General features: G+C 36.7%; 2 protein-coding genes across 3 annotated transcripts in view; one reads left to right on the top strand and one right to left on the bottom strand.

The window, feature by feature from the left end:
- LOC139941326 (semaphorin-1A-like) overlaps nucleotides 1–9,578 on the top strand; it is a 66,894-nt gene extending 57,316 nt beyond the window's left edge. Inside the window, exon 20 of the mRNA XM_071937760.1 lies at nucleotides 3,557–9,578. Within this exon, the coding sequence (XP_071793861.1) occupies nucleotides 3,557–3,981 (425 nt within the window). The 3' untranslated portion in view covers nucleotides 3,982–9,578. The remainder of the gene's footprint in view (nucleotides 1–3,556) is intronic.
- Nucleotides 9,399–16,883, bottom strand: LOC139941325 (COMM domain-containing protein 10-like). 2 transcript variants are annotated; one of them, XR_011786596.1, is made up of 8 exons: nucleotides 16,806–16,883; nucleotides 15,798–15,888; nucleotides 15,450–15,560; nucleotides 13,708–13,779; nucleotides 12,540–12,623; nucleotides 11,506–11,676; nucleotides 10,383–10,605; nucleotides 9,399–10,352 (listed from the first exon to the last, which is right to left on the bottom strand). XR_011786596.1 is itself a non-coding variant. In XM_071937758.1 (7 exons), the coding sequence occupies exons 1-7, from the start codon at nucleotides 16,832–16,834 to the stop codon at nucleotides 10,567–10,569; spliced, it is 597 nt and encodes a 198-aa protein (XP_071793859.1). In that variant the 5' UTR covers nucleotides 16,835–16,883; the 3' UTR covers nucleotides 9,399–10,566. The 2 variants fall into 2 exon arrangements, 1 of the variants encoding a protein (XP_071793859.1); XM_071937758.1 differs by having other exon boundaries at nucleotides 9,399–10,605.
- Between the last annotated feature and the right edge of the window lie 3,608 nt (nucleotides 16,884–20,491).

Below are 20,491 nucleotides of genomic sequence, written 5' to 3'. Positions count from 1 at the left end.
AAGATAAACAAGTTTATGAATCTTAAATTTTGAAGGAAGTTTACATGAGGGATTTGAAGAATTGCTTAAAGGTAAAGGGTTACATGAATTGAGCAAATTAGTGGAATGGGGTATTACTGGTTACGTGTGTCATGTACATTTTTGTCCTTGTTAAGAGTGTTCCCATTCTCTTGAAAAGTATTTGTCTTGTTCCATCTATACAAAGAAGTTGATCATCAGCAGTGGTGTCACGTAGAGAGAAGTTGAGCAAGACGGCCCTAAAAATTACCTGAGAGATAATGTGTGTGCCTTCAATGTGCTTGATATGAAAAAGAAGCTTTTAACATGGAAGCAAACGATTCAAAACTTTTAATTGTATTTGTCTTAATGTAGAACATCGGATGTCGTCTAAATCGACCAACCGCAAGCAGTAATTGGTAGGATAACTTTGAATGTATATGCGTCGGCTGACGGATTAATTTGTCTTTGCGAATTATGTGAAGCACAACGGCGATTTTATTTCAAAGTTTGCTTTCGTTTATAAAGAAGAAAATCTTCAAAGAACAACGCTGTCTGTCAGGATGCCAATTGAATTTCTTTCTATTTTGTTTTAGCGAAACACAGTCTGTTTGGTTTGGTTTTTAAAAAAAGTATACGTACCTATTAATTGTTTGTGTTGACTGCACTTTGTTGAAGTTTATTTTGAGCTCGGATTCACGTCGACGTTAATTTTCCCAAGGAATGTGGCCAGGGCTTTAATGGTGGTGTTATTGCTCAAATTTCTCACTAACCTGTGAAGTACAGCAACAGGCTCCGAATGTCCAAGCAAGCCATGCGATTAAATTGGACTTTGGTCTGGCAGGAACGCGATGTTGTTTTGTTTGGTTGTCAAGTAATGAACCCAAGAAGAACATGATGGATGCAGATTTTGTTTTGTTTGCTCGTTCACCAAATGTTATGATAATCAGTGGCGCACCTTGCTTTTGCTTCAATTAAATAAGTTTGAAACGTTTTGGTTTTTTCTCCTTACATTTAAGGAGTACCAATTGTGTAATTATATTATGTAAGAAGTTTTCTTTAGTTGTGATACAGTGCACTCTCAAAGTCTTTATGATGGTTTGTTCCATTTGTTGTGGGAAAAGATGGTTCAATGGATTTCTGACATATTCATAGTTGCCAAATATGTACGCTGAGCACTCTTCACAACTTGTGGTAAATTTAGCTTTATATTTTCCATATGTTTTTAAGTGTGCGATTTTTTTATCAACTTGCAAGATTGCTTTACTGTTAGTGTATTATAGCGTACTTGTTTTTCTTTTCTTATTTCAACAGGCTCACTAGATTTATCTTTTAGTTCATAGAATCTTCTTTTATCTTTTATTTGAGTTTACTTCAGAGTCGTTTAGTTTTTTGTTGTTTTATAACCGGGCTTTTCATAACTAGAAGTAGCAAGGTAAACTAACCAGAACAACCTAACTAACCGGATAACAGATAGCATAGCTACCACAGTCCACATGTTTGTTGTTAGTTCTCATTGCTTTTTGAGACATACCAATCAAGTAGAGGGGTGTTTTAGTTTTGAGAGTTCAGAGGGTGAGTTTGGAGTGACTTGTGAGTATTACAACCAGGTAACTTTTGAGACGGGTGTCAAGCATTGGAACTCCTACAGCCGTAATATGACAACAGTTTTACAAATTCATTAAGTTTTTAAGTTTGCAGTGTTTTATTTGTTCAGGCATGGATAGTTATTGGCAATGTTATAAATACTTTTTCAGTATGCTAAACAGAATTATTGTCATATTCAAAGAACCCGAATGATAAATTTGAGATGTGGCCTGCATCCTTGATTTTTTGTCTTCTTATTGGAATTTTTTATATTTATTTTATGTACAATCTTTAAACAAATTTTGCTCTTCTTTATTGTTGAGGATACTGTTCACAAAAGCTCCTTGAAATCTGTATCTCCAGAGGTTACCAAAAGGTTCAACATACCTCATTAAAGTTTGGATCCTAATTTCAAACTTGTTTTCAGCACAGACTCTATAAGAATGATCAAAACGAATTTTTTTAATAATGAAACATACATATAGTTTTTACTATAAGAGTATTTGTTATAAGTTATTTTATGATGATTTCTTCTGATTTCTTTTCCGCTTCTTTTCCGCTTCTTTCGCTCTTGCACCGTGACGAACTGGTTTATTTCCTTTTATATTTCTTTGATTTGATTTGTTCATTTCCTTTCAACTATGCAATGAACATTATTGCATTTTGTCTGCAATCATCATAGAATGCATGAACAAAGGAACTTAATATCAGTCATCGGTCTGGTAAGAAATTGTCGGAAACAAATAGTACAGTTGCATATTGGATGAACTTCTCCGAACTAAAACCAACTGGAAGTTTTCGTGGATTCTATGTTTCCAAAGTGACTGTTAATATTAACAACTCCGAGCTCCCTTTCAGTTAAAAATCCCATTCTAATGTTACTCTGAACCCTAAAGTAACTCAAAATGTCTGTCCTGATGGGAAGAAAAATGGGCCGTATCTAAGACAAACATGCATAGCATAAATATCATGCTTGTAAGTCGGTGGTCTCATCATTTTTTTCATAAAATGTTTCCAAATTTGATATACATACATGTAGATTTATCTGATAATTTAAATTCTGTTATCGGGGAGGGGGGGGGGGGTTAGTTCTGATTGTTGAAAAAGTTCAAATGCAAGACAAAATCAGGAATTCGATGAACAAATAATTAGATTGCACATACTTGATTGATATGATGTACAATGATGTAAAGTATCATGTACATGGTTTTATTTGCATGAATATCGGGGTGTTCACAAATCTTTGCTGCCAATGTTTTTTCTTCTGGTATTTACAAACTTAGTTTAACATGCCGTTAAAGATCAATAGTCCTGTTGTATTCTAAACTGTAAATTAACAACTATTTTGTAGCAATACATTTAATATGATTACATTTTTTGATACCTTTGTATTGTCCAATAATCCTTTAAAAAGTTCTAATTGTGCCCCTTGCCTTAATTCAATCTGGTCTACACATTCAGACAATTGATATATAAGTCAATAATTAAGCATTATGTTTGTGATGTCATCACTTCATCTTCAAATAAACAGCCGCTTTTAATCTAGTTCCTGTGAATTTTGCATGGCAACCGTGCATGTCGGATTAAACCTTACTGACACTTTATGATCCCTAGTTAGTGATCTTCATAACTATCACCATTTCATCTACCCACTTCTTCCCATAATTATTACAGATAATCTTCAAATTTTTAATGATATTCTACCTACCATGTCATGATGAATTTTGTTCTTGGTTGTCATTGCAGTGAATGTCACTTTAAAAAATCATGCCAAGAAAAATAATGTATTATTTTCATGTGGCATAGCTTGGTTTTATTCATTTTATGGAAGAGCTGTTCCCACTGGGTGGGAATATCCTCATTTCAGTTTTTTAGCTTATGGTTTTTGGTTTTGTTTTTATAAACTGTTTGCACTGTTTGGTTTTACTAAATGGATGGTGTTTTAACGTGTCAATGTTTATTTTGCCAACAGATTATAAACCATCGCCCCATATCGTCCAGACGGTCGTCCCTTCAGAGAACGGAAAGCCACCCCTTATGACCCCGCTGCACCAGTCACCAATCAAAGCTATGCCAAGCAACGGTAGCCTTCCGCAGTCACGCGCCAACTCGCTGACTCCCAGCGTAGAGCCGCCGTACAGCGCCCCCAATGGGAGGAACTCCAGTGGGTCGTACCGGCCCAATGGCTCCTTTACGTACGGTATGGATACTTCTTACTTAGTGCCTCGGCAGCCGACGACAGGCGGTATTCCTAGCGAGCTCAACCGGCTTCCGAGCGAATCAGAGAGCAGACCATCTGCATCGGGGGCCTCAGATTCAGAACTCTACGGGGACGATTCAGACATTTGGCTCAAGAGGTCTGACGGGACAGCATTTGGTCAAGAGCATGAAGTCTGAAAAGAAAGGTTCTTTTGCTCAGTTCACCACGCAGCAATGAGAACAAAAAAGAAATAAAGGGATTTGTTTTTTAACGATGAGCAAAGGACTGCAATTGAAGATATTCTTGTCTTAAAGAAGAGCAAAGGAGTGCAATTGGAGATAATCTTCAAGGCCCTGCAGAAAGTTAACAAGTGATCGGAGTGGAAGACGTCAATGCGATCAGCACCAAGTGCAATCATTAAACAATGTCTTGAACCATTTAGTGAATGCTGTTTCTGAACGCCTCCGCGTGGAGCTTTTGACCACTGCTCCTAATATGACAAGATAAGAAACTTCAGTCTGCGGCACAGTGTACTTAAATAACAAGTTGTAAGATGTCTTTGTTGAGATGGGCCTGCCATGCTTTACCCACCTAGCAGGAGTGACAAGCTGCTGACTTGACCAATGAGAGTGGAAAATATCCCCTGTTCTGTTTGTGGATTGACCACACAATGTCTGTTGGAATGGATGTACACAAATGCTTATTTATGCACCACTTCCTTAAAAACCTTCTCCGTGTTTGTCCAGTGTATGTTAACCTGTTTGCCTTAAAGCCACATCATTTATGGTGAATCCCTGTAAAAGCCACATCAGCACCAGTGAATCCTGCAGCACCATGTTTAGAAGAAGAAAAAAAAAACCGCTATAAATAAGTCGGCTTTGTCGATGGACCAAAATGGAGGACAGAAGAAGCTAACGTTGTGCCTCTGCTTTTAAACAATCAAAAATACGCAAACATTGATTGAGCATGTATATATTTGCTGAATGTGAAATGTTTCGTCGACCATGAACTGTAAGATGGCGGAGGAAATAAATTTATGAATTAAAAAACTGTGATTTGGTGATAGTCTCGTGTGTCAGTATTACAATTTAGCCTGACTCTTACCTTGAACTTTTGTCTCATGTCTGTGTATTTGGTGTTAGTGTGGTCAGAATCTAGAAGATGATAAAGTATTTTTTTTTTTTCTTGATTAATCAGAAATCTCTTTTTATTGTAGAGTGATTGCAGCAATGTATTCATGTATATAGGTGAACAAGTGTAATGTGGTAGTAGATGTCTAAAAATAAAAAAAAATAAAGGGGACATTTTCACAATGAATTCTTTTCAGAGTCGCCCGTGGAGGTAATTAAACATAATTTAGGATGTTGTAAACTTGGTATCTTCAGGCATGACATTTTGTCTAACCCTAATACAACCTCCAAAATTCTATTCATGAAGTTTGACGCGGTTGCAAAGGACTGAGGCCTGTAGGCCAATAGAAAATTTGGGGTATTGGAAATTTGGTCCCTGTATAGGCCAACATTCTTTCTAACCCTTTCAAATTTGCGTAAATCTTCTTCATGAAGTTTGAGGGTGGCGGAGGACTAACGACTGAAAGCCCAAAGAAACATTTGAATCATGGAAAGTTGGTACATGCAGGCATGACATTCTTCCTAACTCTTCCAAATAAATATTCTTTATGAAGTTGGTGGGTTGCGGAGGATTGAGGACTGTCAGCCCAACTAACACATTGGCTTATTACTAGGCCAGGCATACCAATCTTATCCAAGTCAAAACATGTTGGTGTGAAGAGTGAAGGATAGTTTGAGGTTTGAAGTTGGGGAGTAAGGATTCATCTGATTTCAATTTTTCTTGCCCTAAAAAAATACCAAATAGCCTATTAAGGCCTTCACCACATACTGAGTAAAATTGGCCTACATGTTCTAAGGGCCATATGTCATGCCTGTAGTTTGTAAGATGCCAAGTTTGTTCGTCCTAACCACTTGACTCTTAAAGAAATCTTATGAAATTTTCCTATTGAATATTAAAAAAATTATCGTGCATTAAAAGTAGAGGCAGTCAATGAAATTTTATGCCTTTCATACTTGCTGAACTGAACACACACAAAATAACAAAAAAATTAATATGAGAATTCTTAAAGGAACATTACAGAATTGGTTTTTGCTAAAAAAAAAACAGTTGCTGGTAGTGTAAGCACTTTGTGTAATCCACCATATACATAAACTGACAAACCTGTAGAAGTTTGAGATCGATCGGCCATCTGGGTCACGAGAGAATAGTGAAAAACCGATAACAAATTTTGCATTGCATCGATGCCAAAATAAAAATGGATAAAACGCTCACTGAGCGATGAACTCCAAACGTGAAGTTAGATTATTTATTTCTAATCAAATATGACATTTCAGACATAAATATTTCAAGGGATGTTTTCTACTGTCACCATCATTAGACCAAGTAAGTTTTATCTAAATCTGTGATCTTCACGATTTTTTGTTTCTACCAATTCTGTAATGTTCCTTTAAATGAAATATGCATTAACTGTTTGAAATGTGGCATTTCAGCAAGAAGCAAATTGTGGCTCTGCAACAAGAAACACATAATGAAATTAAATCAACATAAAAAAGTGGAAATAATTTTTCATTTTTGGAGCACTCATTTCTCACTTGAGTTTTCAGATGTTTTTTTTAATTTTGTCCAAGAAGGCTTGACATAACATGCACAGAGCATGAACTAAAATTTTTTATTTTCTCACTAGTAAATGTTTTTGTTTTTTGGCTGGTGTTGTTGATTTCCCTCTTACGTTTCATGACAATACTTTGACCGATATGTGGCATGTGCAACCCCCCACCCCTCCATTTGTTTTGGGAATCTTGGAGATTCTTCTGGTCAGAGGAGGACTTCAGTACAAAGGGGGAAGAGATGGTTAGAGTATAGGAACAGTTGGAAAAGGGGGGGGGGTGCTCACCCTGTCACATATAGACCTTATGCACAATGCACAGAGCACACATACACGTCCACCATTTTGTGTGTCAAAACATGCACAAAAGTATTCCCCCTGGCCCCAAAAGGCAGAAATGGTTGCACGCAATGTTTGGAGGTGCTTTATACGGGTACCATCCTTATGACACCCAAAATGGCGGATAGGATACGCGCATGCATGTGTGCTGTGTGTTGCGCATAGGGTCAATTGGCAATGTATACAAGACAATGGTGGTTTGTAGTTGCACTGTGTAGGCTGTCATAGGATCTAGAACAAGGGAACATGACAAACAGGCCAAGGCTTGGTGGTGATTGTGGTGGTTTGTGTGAAGCTCAAAAAAATACCAAATTATATTAAGTGTACAGTTTTTTTAACAGTAGATTTTTAAAAATGGATTTTTTTAATTTGTATATACGGTAATTATGAATGAGTGTTAAAACTTATTTTATTTATTTGAAATTTAAGGTTTTTCTTTTTTGTTTTGCCAATTTTTGTTTCTTTTTTTTTAAATTCATGAGTCAAATCTGTAACTGAAAGAGCATAGAATCCAAAATGTATTGTATTTTAAGACATTCCGTATATTCCTATAGTACAAGAGGCATCGTAAAAACTATACACAAGATATAAACACTGAAAACACAAAAGACTGTAAGAATTGAACCAATAAGAATTTGTCCTCACAAATAGCATTTATGCTGAAAACATAAAGATAGGGTGTGTACGTTTATCGTCAGGTGTCCAAAACATTTTGGCCGATAGTGTAGCTCTGGAATAGGAAAAATTTGATTTATTAAAAGGTTTCGGAATCAAAGATACAAACATGCTCATTAAAGAACAATACAGAATTAATTACTCCTGAAAATTTGTTCCTTTCAACGTTAATTATTTATGGACATTGTGTGAAATGTACATAGAAAAGTCAAAAGTGTGTCCTTATATTATGTCCTGTGTACATATTATTTTCCTTATTCTATGCAAAAGCCATCTGTAAATGTTCATAAAGGATGTGAAAATTCTCCTGTTCTTAGTTTTTCTTCTTGGCAAGAATTTGGATAGTTGTTTAAAGACACAGGTCTATCATTAAAAACAGATTCAGTTATAACAGTTCAAGCTTTTATTGCTTAACACAAAAACACAAGAAGGCTGAAAATAACATATATTAATGGAATAATAAAAACCAATTGGAATTGAATCTTTATTCAGACTGGTTTTCAAAGTAACGCAGAAACTTAGCTACGAACGTAAAATAAACTGAACTTTTGTTTCGTTCAGTAAATAAAATTTCCAATAAATGAATAATCTTGGTTTAAGATACTTAAATAAAGTCTCCCAAAGAAATAATTAGAGTAGAAATCACTCCAGTCTTGCACTTTTAAATTTAAATTTTTGTCTGTGTTTGTCGTTATTTTTTCACCTTTCTTTTTAGATTTTGTGTTGAAATGTTAGATGTCTTATTTTTATATCATTAAATTGTACATTCTATTCTTTACAGTAGGCTTTTGTTTTTTTACTATGCTTCTTGGCACACGCTTACAGATAATGTATAAATATTTTGTATATTTTAAAGCAAATATATTGTTTTTGTGTCTTCGTTTTGGATCACTGCCATGTTTAATTTGTTTTGATTTCTGTTGTGTTTTAACGGGCCTCTATGAAGTGTTGTTTGTGTTTTCATAGTTGTTCTTTTTAAAGTTTTAAATTTGAGGTTGGCTGTTTTGCAGTGCGCAGTTGACCACCAACATCGGTTAGGAAAATATTCTTACTTTGAGTGCAAGGTGCCGAGCATTGATTTTGCAAACCGGAGTGAGTTCATGTTAGTAAGACATTTATATAATGTACATTTACAAACAAAATAAAGCCAAAATCCATTCTTGGCTTTCATTTGTTCGGTCATGGTCAGTTGCCAGTTAATTTAAACTTATTTCCATCTTTCTTGGAATTTAAGACTGGTCAGAATTGGCAGCTGTGGCTGCGGCTGTGGCTATAAGCCTCCTATGGTTCAATGCATCTTCAGATGATGATCAAGCCAAAGCCGCAGCTGCTAAGTCAGTCAAAGTCAAAAGTTGAAAGTAAAACACTGTTCGTAATTAAATATTGTTGGATAGCACATGCCTGGTGCCACTTTGTATACCTGCTAAGCAAACACTGTTTGGCTTAGCGAAGAAAGTGCCAAGATACCCATATTATAACTTGTCATTATTAAAATAAATTCACACTGGAACTTCTCTGCTAAGCGCAAGTTGATGAAATTGGCTCCAGGTCTAACTAATTGCTATTGAGCATAAATTAAATTACAACACTCTTTGCAGTCACCTGTTAAATGCATTGCTGATACTAAGACAAAAGGAAAAGGGTCATTATGAATTGATTTATTTGGGGCATACTTGAATATCGCACAGGAACTAAAAATCCTTCAAATAAATCTTTTTATTGGGCGCATTTTGTTTGACGTCCGTTTTAAAGTTTCAAGATGTTTTTTTGATACCATGCATTATTAATTCAATTTTTTTTTCTGTCTGCTTTTCAGAAATGTTCCATTGTAAAACCATGTTGACTTTTTAAAACAGTTGAATATCGTTTTAGAAATTTCTCTTCATGCAAAAGGATAAACAAGGAGAGTGCAACACAGTAATATATAGGTGTCTTCATAAATGATTTAATCAGATATAAAACAAAAATGTACATATTATTAAATCACTCCTGACTGATGTAGTAAGCATGTTTAGTAAAGCTATACATACTGTACCTATTTTGGGACAAACACATTTTCCTGTGAATAATAAACCATTGATGCAATAGAAGCAAAAAAAGAAACTTAAGTTGTGAAAGTTGTTATTAATTTTGGTTTTATTACCCATATACACCGATGTAATTTAGCACTGTATACTCTAGTTTCCCCTAGCTCTGTGAAAAATCACAGGCATTTTACTTGGTCGGGATTCGAACCCATGACCTTTGCATTTCTAGAGCAGAGTCTTACCAACTAAAAGTTGATGTTCTTATGCATTGAAATTTAGAGTTAAAGGCAGTGGACACTTTTGGTAATTACTCAAAATAATTATTAGCATAAAACCTTTCTTGGTGACGAGTAATAGGGAGAGAATGATGGTATAAAACATTGTGAGAAACGGCACCCTCTGAAGTGCCATAATTTCAAGAAAGATGTATTTTTCCACGAATTTGATTTCGAGACCTCAGATTTAGAACTTGAGGTCTCGAAATCAACCATCTAAACGCACACACCTTCGTGTGACAAGGGTGTTTTTTTCTTTCATTCATATCTCGCAAGTTAGATGACCAATTAAGCTCAAATTTTCACAGGTTTGTTATTTTATGCATATGTTGAGATACAGTACACCAACTGTGAAGGCTAGTCTTTGACAATTACCAACAGTGTCCACTGCCTTTAAAACAAGTTTATCAAATATCAAAAACGTGGGTATGATCTCTGGCTAAACAGGACTTACAGTTTGAATGACTGCCAACTGGCACCCACCCCCCTTCCAAACAAACAAATATATTGACTTATTAGGGAGATTGCCAACACAGAGCTATATAGCTTGCCCTTTGACCTCCCTGTCAGATCAACTCAAACCTTCAACACATTGGATTAGTAACCATACTGTTTACCACTTTTCAATTAAAAATAATTCAACATATTAAGTGGGGGGTTTTTTCTCGTAAGATATACAATTTATAAAGATCATAAATTTCTGTCCATCAAAAAAAGACTATACATGATGTGAATAATATAAAACATCTTTCAGGACGAGTTGATAGCATTTCTTCCTTATTCACATCTTCAGCTCATTGAGTCCAGCTGGCCTTGAATGGCTTCCAACTGCAACAGAAAAAAAATGTAATTATTTTTGGTTTTAGAAATTGCCTGAAAGCAAAAATTCCACCAAATACCATGACAAGAAACTACTGGGGGGATCCGGGAGGAGAGGAGCGGGGCACACTGCATTTTGGATTGAATAGGTTGTCATGACCGAGCAGGGTAGCTTGTCAAATTTAAGTTCTGGTGGTCAAGTCTTCAATTAAAAACACTCGGGGGTGGGGGGGGGGGGGGGCTCAAACCAACTGCCCCTACCCCTCATGGTAGAAGCAGGGATGAGAAAACTCAGACTTTTAACCGATTTCAGATATTTTCAAGGCGCCTGGTAAAACAAAATTAACTGTGTTTTTCTCTTAACAGTCAGCCTCTTTGATCTACTTCTGTGGCTCTAAGGATACTGTTCTTAGAAGCTCCTAGGGATCTCAAACCTCGGGGGTTACAAAAAGGTGGAATTGCCACTTTGTAATGTACCTGGATACCATTATACTAAATAATAAATCAATAATAACTAGTTCTTCTATAGCGCATTACACAATAACATATCAATGCGCTTTATCATTTGGCCAATAACATTCCTTTTTAACGTTTCTCAGCTCCCGGGGGAGTAAACAGCCCTGAGCTGCCGTGGAGCTCCAGTGGCTTTTTCACAAACACAATATCAACCTCTATCCTCGCAGGTACCCATTTATACCCTGGGTGAAGAGAAGCAATAATGTGAAGCATCTTGCTCAAGGACGCAAGTGTCATGACCGAGATCCGATGACTCCGATGACTCCGATGACTCAACCACCAGAACTTGAATTTGATGCTCTTAACCACTCGGCCATGACACACCACATTTTCAGGTTTTCTCCTCAGCAGTTACTCTCACCCCTGTACAAGGTTCTCCCAAACCTAACTCACCTTATTGTAGAATTCAAAGAGTTCATCGTGGCTAAATTCCATCCTGATCTTCTCTTTCTGGTCGGGATCACTTCCAGCAACGACCATCTCAAACATGGCGTTAGGAATTTTCATCTTGGTCTGGGAAGCCTGTCCCATCTGAAGGTTCAATCTCCAGTTGACCCCCTCCAGCTGTGGATTTAGAACAATTATCAGGAAGACTCTGTCATAGTCAAAATGTCAGGCCATTAAAGGGTTTGGGTACTTTTTGTGTGACACAAAACACAATGTCCATAGATTTACATTAACCTTACACGGTTTGAAGACAATAATCATAAAAAGCCTCGTTAAAGTATTTATTGCTGAGGTATTGCAGTTTTTGAGAAACGAGTAAAACAATGTCACATAAATAATTTTTGTCTCAAGAGACGAAAATGATTCTATCATGTACAACATATTAATGCAACTTTCCTGAAAAAAAAATAGCTCTACGATTTTACATACATCTTCATTCACATTGAGTAGGCGTTCATGTCATGGCCAAACATATATAAATTTAACATGGTTTGAGGGTGGACAGTCCATTAGCTCCCCTGAGGTATGGGAAAGTTGAACTAGTTTCTCAACTGCCAATACCCAATTGAGAATTCTGGCACCCACTTTGGTAAACATGTGATGGTGAATGCACTAGTGAGAATTTTGCTCTTGAATTGTATATGATTTAGTAAAAATCAATAAGGTTTCTGCAAAGGTAACCAAAACTTTAACTTAACACAACAAAGAGCCTATGGACATTTATTATTCGACCACCGTCTTTGTTAGGTTGCCCGTCTTCAATATCAGTAGTTAATACCAAATCTCATTATACCAAAATGACACCAGACTACTTTGCCCTTGCAGCCCTCGGTTTGGTTACAGAACAAATGGCTGCATTATGATAAAGGTCAATGTAAAGCGCATTGAGAGGATTATTGTGAAATAAGCTACATAAAAGCTCGTTATTAATATTATTACACCCCAACCACACATTGAAATAAAAAGATAGTTTGTCGAACCTGGTTGGGTGCAAGCGTTCTCTGGCGGAGGTTTTCTACCACACCCTTCCCACTTGATGTCCATGCTTTGACAAACACCGATACCTGGAAGAGGGAAAACAATTGTCATAAACTTGATGCCTTAGATGAACAACTTAATATTTAAGTATTGTTTGAAGCTTTGCATGGTGTGGAGAAATGAGCAAAAACTATAAATAAATAGTAAACTTGCGGGTACAACCATGTGTAAATCTCTTCTTCTTTTTTCGACCAAACCAGCTCTTTTCAGAGCCAACACTCACTCAAAAGAGATTTACTCATGGTTGTACCCGCAAGTTTACTATTTATTTATACAGTGTAGTTTCTTCTTACAACTTATTCAAGATTTTTTTATTTTTTCTCCAAATAAGTAGGGAGATCTTTCACAGCAAAGATTATTGTAACTTCTGAGGCAGTGCCATATAAAATTCTTAAACATTACAGAATTTACAAAACCAATGATATAAACAAAAGTGCCATGTGGCATTTGAGTTTTGACATTTTTATAATTCAACAGGGCCAGATTTCATAAATAATAATAATAATAATGAACGGCACTTATTGCGCTTCACACAACAGTCCCGAGGCGCTTAACAAAAATTAATGAGTAAACAGTTAAGTTTTCAGCTAATCACAGAATCATGCACTATCGGCAGAAGCAGAATTCTGTTCTAAGCAGCATCATAGACTACTTTGCAAATACTTTTTAAGTGCACATTAGCTGTGGAATGAGACACATGCACCCTCCTTCCATGGCAAATGTGCTTACAACAAGTAGTTGCAAATTAGTCTATGAAATTTGACCCATATTATTTTTGTCCTAGCCAGAACTTGGCCCAATTTCATGGAGCGAAAAAGTTTGCTTCACAATTTGCTGCTAAGCAAACATTAGTGGGGCACCATTTAAAGACCTTACTGTTATGGTATTTTGGCTGGTAACCATTTTTCGGTGAGCGCAACTTGTTTGTGCTTACCTTAAAAGCAGCTCTATGAAAATGGGCCATGTAGATTCAAGAGTTTACATTTCAGTTTACATAATAAGAATTAGCAAAGAACCAATTTTGTTTTAAATCATACTTTAGCTAAAACATTTGTTTGTCAAAACTCAACTGTGTTATTACCAAAGTGACCAAAATTTGGTGAAAAATACCTTATCCTCTTCCAGCCCAAGGGTTTGCAGCTGTTGGGCAAGTACTGTTGGCTTAGCTATGTGATATGCTGCCTACATGTCATACAAAGAACAATTAAAAATCAAGATTAATTTCCAAATTATCATTAAACTTTTATGAGGAAGAAAGTGTGAAGAGAATCACAGCAATGAGGTTGTGTGAGTGTCAGTATGATAGTACGTGACCGAGCTACAGAAAAAACTAAAATGCCTTTACAGCACGCCAATAACAATGGTAAATATCAAAAACCAGTATCTCTACTCCATGTGATCCAGAGTATACATAAAATAACCTGTGAAAGTTAAGCTCAATCAGTCTTTGCAGTTTGAAGATAAATAGTGGGGGCAGCAAAAATCTTATGTTTTCACAGTTTAAAACATTGAGTTCAAAACTAAATGTTTTACTCATTTCAACAACCTATAGTTTTCACCGTGACCATCTAAATATCATGTACTACTCTGCTCTATCTCCAAGATGGTAAAAATATAGCTTTAACACACTTCCTCCACAACTCTTGATATTCTTCCTCACCAACACTTGCTCCCAGTTTAGTCCAGACCACTCCTTCACATTGTTTACCGAAGGAGTGGACGGGACTGAACAAGAAGCAATTGTTGAGGACTGCTTAAGATCGTGAGCTGTGGAGAAAGTGTGTTGTGTTCTATATCACTGAAACTATGTGCAAATCTGTGCACATTGATCTTATTAAAGCCATTGGACACTTTCGGTAAACAGTGTTGTCCAAGTCCCACACTTCGTGTATCACAACTTCTATATAAAATAACAAACCTGTGAAAATTTAGGCTCAATCGGACATCGGAGTCGGGAGAAAATAACGGGAAAACCCACTCCTGTTTTCGCGCGTTCCGCCGTGTCATGACATGTGTTTATAACAAATCCGTAATTCTCGTTAACGAGAATTTATATTGTTTTACCGTTTTCTCAAAAAGTAAAGCATTTCATGGACTAATATTTCAAGAGAAGTCTTTCACCATTACCTTCTGTAAACCCTGTAAATTATTTGTAAATCTGTGAACTTTTTTTTTTTCTTTCTGTACCGAAAGGGTCCAATGGCTTTAATCTTACCAATTTTTGTACACATCCGAATGTGCACAAACTCACTTCTAAAGGAAGCATCATTGAAAAGCCAGTTAGTTTGAGGCATCTTAATGACCACCACTCTAATAATAATCCTATAAATTGTTGTCAATTTTCCACAAGTCGCTCTTTAATTATCAAAAGTTAATTTGAAGTACAACTTGCCACATAAATGAAGTCTTTGCTTGCTGGAGTCGAGACTTATAGGAACACGTTGCCTTGGATCGGTCGAGTTGGTCTTTGAAAAGCGTTTGTTATTAAATGCATATGGGTAGAAAGGTGTTACTGTTGTAAAAGTAGAATACAATGATCCACACAAACATGACTGGAAAATGTATTTTTGACTCCCATAAATGGCCGGCCGTGTTAGTTCGCAGAGTAAAAGGAATACCACGCAATTTCGAGGCAAATTTGTGCGGATCATTGTATTCTACTTTTAAAAGATCTTTCTATTCATATGCATTTTATAACAAACGGTTACAAACACTTTTTATAGACCAACTCGTCCGATCCAAAGCAACGATGTCTTAGGTTGACAGCTTCGGTGGCTATGGCTGGCTCGCTGAAAGGCATATTCTTCAACATTGCTTCACAGCAGCAAGCAGCCATAGCCGAAGTCACTTACCTGTTCTAGAATGAATGCTGTCGTTTCTAAAACAAGTTGAAGGTCATTTCCTTCAAGGCCCAGGGCCACTTGGAGTTTCTCCTGCTCCTCCTCTGAGAAAGAGTGTTCATCCTGGGCACAAGGTTGAAATGAGGATAAACAGAATTATTTACATTGTATAATATATCTGGTAATGAAACCAAGGAAAGGGTCTACCCCATATGTGAACTTAATCACTGTAGCTCACAAACCTGAGGAAACCTGTCAACAAGAGTGCTTGCTATGTGAACCAGAAACAATGGGGTTTACCCCTACTCTTCCATGATAAGTGTCGAGTTCTTAAATCTAAAATAAATAAAATTTACTTACTCTCAAGTGGAGTTTCTGTAAAATTCTGGAGAGTAGCCTGGGAAACTTTGCTGCGTCTATGTTGTTAATTAACTCCACTGCCTTTTTAATGCTTCAAAAACAATAAGAAAAGTAACCAATAAATTGTTTGTATTTATAATTATAAGGCGCTTGTTCAATAAAAAAAATCCTTTGGAAAAACCAAAGGCACAGGTTTTGTATGTTTGTGGTCACCCAAACTAACCCAAATGTTCACCACACCAGGCACCAATTTCTTGGCTCTGCTTACCGCCGAATTCTGCGCTTACGATCACAATTCCCTGCTTACAAGTTACATGCAAGCGCCGAATTTCTGCTCTAGCCTTTGTAAGCGAATGCCTAGCCCTAGTATAATGTGGAGTACGTCGGCGCAGAAACCAAAATTTTCCGCTATCGCTAACCCGTGAAATACGCTGCCATAATAAGCATAGAATTCCCTGTTTCTGTAAGCGCTGATTCTGTGCTTACGGTAAGCAGAGCCATGAAATTGGGCCCAGGCCTGTAGGCAGTATGCTTCGTTCTTTAAATGGAAAGGGATGGCCATGGGCCACCAAAGGCATTTTCATCTTGGTAATAAATAACAAAGGGCACCATATTATGACTCATGAGGAAGTTGTAAAATTCTTCTGGATCATCAAGGGCACCAAGGCATCAAATCATGGAGGTCCATCATGTCCATGGTCAACTCAAAACCCGGATGTGCTCTGCTAATGTTTACATTTACTTAGGGTGGTTCTTAAAAAATTGTGAACAATTACATTGTTTTCGCCCTATGGGTGTCTGGGAGCCGGGCCATATCCTAAAAAGTACATTACGCAAGGTGGAAATGGAACTCATTCTAAAAACTCAAGTTTAACACACTTCTTACGTGATTATTCACTTGAATAGAGTTCAGTTAAACCAACAATAGTTTAGTTATCTTGGACATCTATCTATCACAAGCAAACTTTTCTCCTAGCTGACTAAGATAAACAAAAACAAAACACATACCTCGCAGTTTTCGTGAACATTAACGCCATGTTGACAAACTAGACTGAAATTAGCCGCGTATTGGGCCAGAATTTCCATCTGCAGATTCAAATTTTTTAGAATCCATGCAGTAAGAGGTGGTGACGTTTCTGTCGTCAAAGGTTGGCCGATGGCGAAATTCAGCAGGGTAAAAGGCTAATAGAAATTGCATAGTGGCCTTTACCATGCTGAAAAATATTTTCGCCCCGCCCACATTACTATAGATAATGGGCATCAATCTATCTTCCGTAAAACGGAACACAGGGTTTGGTCTTACACAGTGTAATACTTGAGTTTCAACGGAGGTCAAAGGCATGGGGACATAAATTTGTGTCCCCCACCCTTCAAAAAGGGGGAACGGTGACACGTCCCTCCCATTCTGTTGAGAGGGGAGGTGCTTGAAACTGTCAATGATAGAGCATTCGGGTGTGAAACCTTTATGGCGTGGGTCCGGGCCCGCATACGGGCCCAGGAAAGTTTTGCATTCTAGATGCTCTGTTGTGGAATCTTGAGGGGGTGGCACATAAGATTAAACTCTTACGATTTAAAAATGCAGAATCATCAAGTGAATTCTTTGGACACTGTGTAGGTTGTGATCGCTGCATGTTGTGAGAAAAAATTAAACCATAGTCAATTCCAGTGAATCCACGCACATATTTGGTGGCTTTTGTCATAATGAATAGCCTTCCACTACCAGGCAGTTTGTCTGAAACAACATTCTAAAGTAGACTGTAATCCACGCAAACGATTCCACATTGTGAGAGCGCTCTCTGCAGCCTCTCTTTACAATTTACACTGGCTGACCCACCAGGTTCGAATCCCTCTAACGATAATACATGCAAAATTGTTTGTGTGAACTGGTGATGCGTGACACGTGTTAACTGGTGATGCGTGACACGTGTTATTTAGACGATGGGTGTACCATTTTCTCAATGGTTCTATTATATAACTCTTTTTAGGCCCACGTGCCGCTATTTGTCCCGGCCCGGGAACACAATAAATAAGCCAGCTGGGAATGAGACTTTTACTAAGTTCATTCAGTACATACCTGGGAATTGGAGATCTGCTTATAGTTATGCAAAGAAGGATTTTTTGCACAGTGTTCTCAAACTCAATTGTGGCGAATAAAGCCATATTCAGTGTTGGCAATGGAGGAATGGGTAGCATCGTGACCTGGCTCTACTGTGGGATTTACAAATATTGTTATTTCTGACGAACTTTTCTGATAAATTTATCACAATTTGCCAGAAGCTAGTGATGTACATTCAGAGATGTTTCAGCATGGACTAAACTTGCTTTTTTTAGAAGCAAAGTGGTGTTATGTATTAAGGAGTTTGCAGTAGACTACTTGAAGTAGACTACGAGAAGACGAACCCACATGTGCACTATATTTGGCCAGAACTGCTAGAAAAAGGGCCAAAAAAAAAGTTGCAAGATGATCAAACATTATTTTTGTGTGCAGATGACGTCTTTCTAAAAACTGTAACCAGATGAGTTGAAGGTCTAATGGTATGCGTATGTGTTTTATCTATGGATCTTGACGTACAACAAAGGACCAAGGTAAGGAAAACTTTGCCGTATATCCGCCCTCCACTAAAGCTCGCTAATTGGGCGATTCACCTCTTTACAAAAAACAGCGTTGGTTTTTATTTCCCCTTTATTTCCAAACAACTTGCAGTAAATACGGGGAATATTTTCCGCACCTCGCCACCAATTTATCCACCCTAAAGTAATGCCAATTCCATTGATTTTGTTTTGTCTTACCCTAGAAGAAGGGTTACCGCGGTACATTTTTACCTTAAGTTTCTAGAAAAACAAAATTTAAGAAAAAATAGTTGGAAAAGTTTCCATATGGCGCCACCACTTTTTCATTCGAAATAAAATAATATAGTATCTAATTTACCTGATTGATATATCCCTTTTTGTAAAAATGAGTGAAAAGGTGGTGGCGCCATACGGAAAGTTATCCAAATAGTTTATTGATAAAGCGCAATTTTTAGTGGAGATCGGATAACGCAAGTTAACCTTTCAAGATCAAGACCAAGACAAGATGAAGACTGCGAAGTGTAAGAGAAGATCTAACCCGTTCTCTTGCAGAGTCCCACCCCTCGTAACACCCTTTCCCTCCAAGATGTTCTGCGATCTTGTTGATGTTGTCCTTGCTTGTGCATGTTTCTTGATGGTGGAGTCACACTTTCTTGGCATTTCTTGATGTGCATATTGGTCGAAGCCAATGATGCTCTAAGTTAGGAGACTATCTTACTGGAAATTCCAAAATTGTTTCAGGGTTGATGCTTCAAGTCGTCAGTTGTCATGATTATACCTTATAACACCATAATGTTACATTTCAATTGTGTTATTTCTATAAAGGAATAGTACAAAATTCAATTTTTTTTTTTCATAACAATATTTGCAATTATTTATTCACAATAATTCGTAATAGTTTGCTATAGCAAATTTGTTTACCTTCACTTTTCACTGGTATGAGATACGGCCATAAGTGTTTTAGAAGTAGGCCTAATCGAAAACTGCATGTAGTAAATACAACAGCACATGGCCACCATTCATTTAATGATTAATGTTTGGTTTGGGAGTACAGAAACAGATAATTTAGACAAGCTAAATTGATATTTACATACTCCTAAGTATCAGCATTACATCAATTTTGAATGTAGACATTTTCAACTGAGCATGTGAAGAAAAAAAACAGAAAGTAATTTTTTTCAAGCCAAATTCAAATAAAAGTAAAAAGGGGAAAATAATTGTAATACAAAATAAAAGTAGAATAAAAAATACTACAATAAATTTTATTGAGGCTTAAAATAGGGATTGTTGCGAATAACTTCTCTAAACTACGAGCGCTGCGAGAGAAAAAATTATCGATAAAGTTTTTAAAAAAATTATGGAGGAGAAAACGAGAGATATAAGAACACTGGAGGGAGAAAAGAACAGAGTACGAAAAGAGCTGATGGTGAAAAGAGCAGAGTACACAATGGTGGAAAGACGTCAGTGATAAATTGGTTTGTATAAGACAGCTAAAAAGGCCTAGAGTATAATTGAAGTATTGGCCTAGAGATAAGAGTAACTCTAGTAGCAAACTTCTCCTGAAACCTGCCATATCATCAACATCGTATGGCGATAGATCATTCTCAGCTGCTGCTCCGAAACTTTGGAATGAGCTCCCAATGTCCATAAGATCTGCTAAGTCGTTAGATTTTTTTGTAACTTTGCTAAAGACCCCTCTTTTTATCTGTAATTAAAACCTGTTTCCTTGACTGTGTATATAGTTTCTGTGTAATTTTCAGCATTTACATGTAGGTATTTTAACCCTACTTTTTATCCTACTGGTAATTATTTTTAACTTTTTAGTGTAAAGAGTAATTTTTCAGATCCTTAGGTTGTTTTTGGTATATTTAATGGTTTCATTTAATTTACGTGTAGGTAACAGCTGGTCTGGCCTAATTTTATAATTATTTGTTTTGTGATTTAATTGGGGAATATAGGCCTATAAGTTTTTGTTTTCTCGTAATGCTTTTCATTTTGCTGTTAAGCGCTTTGAGGAATGCCAATTCATATTGCGCTATATAAATACTGTTTTATTATTATTATTATTATTATTACTACCCTTTCATTTATTCATTCATTCATCATTCATTGTTGAACATATA

Source organism: Asterias amurensis, chromosome 9 (genome assembly GCF_032118995.1).
Source record: "Asterias amurensis chromosome 9, ASM3211899v1".
NCBI lineage: Eukaryota > Metazoa > Echinodermata > Asteroidea > Forcipulatida > Asteriidae > Asterias > Asterias amurensis.
This window is presented reverse-complemented; position numbering and strand designations above follow the sequence as displayed.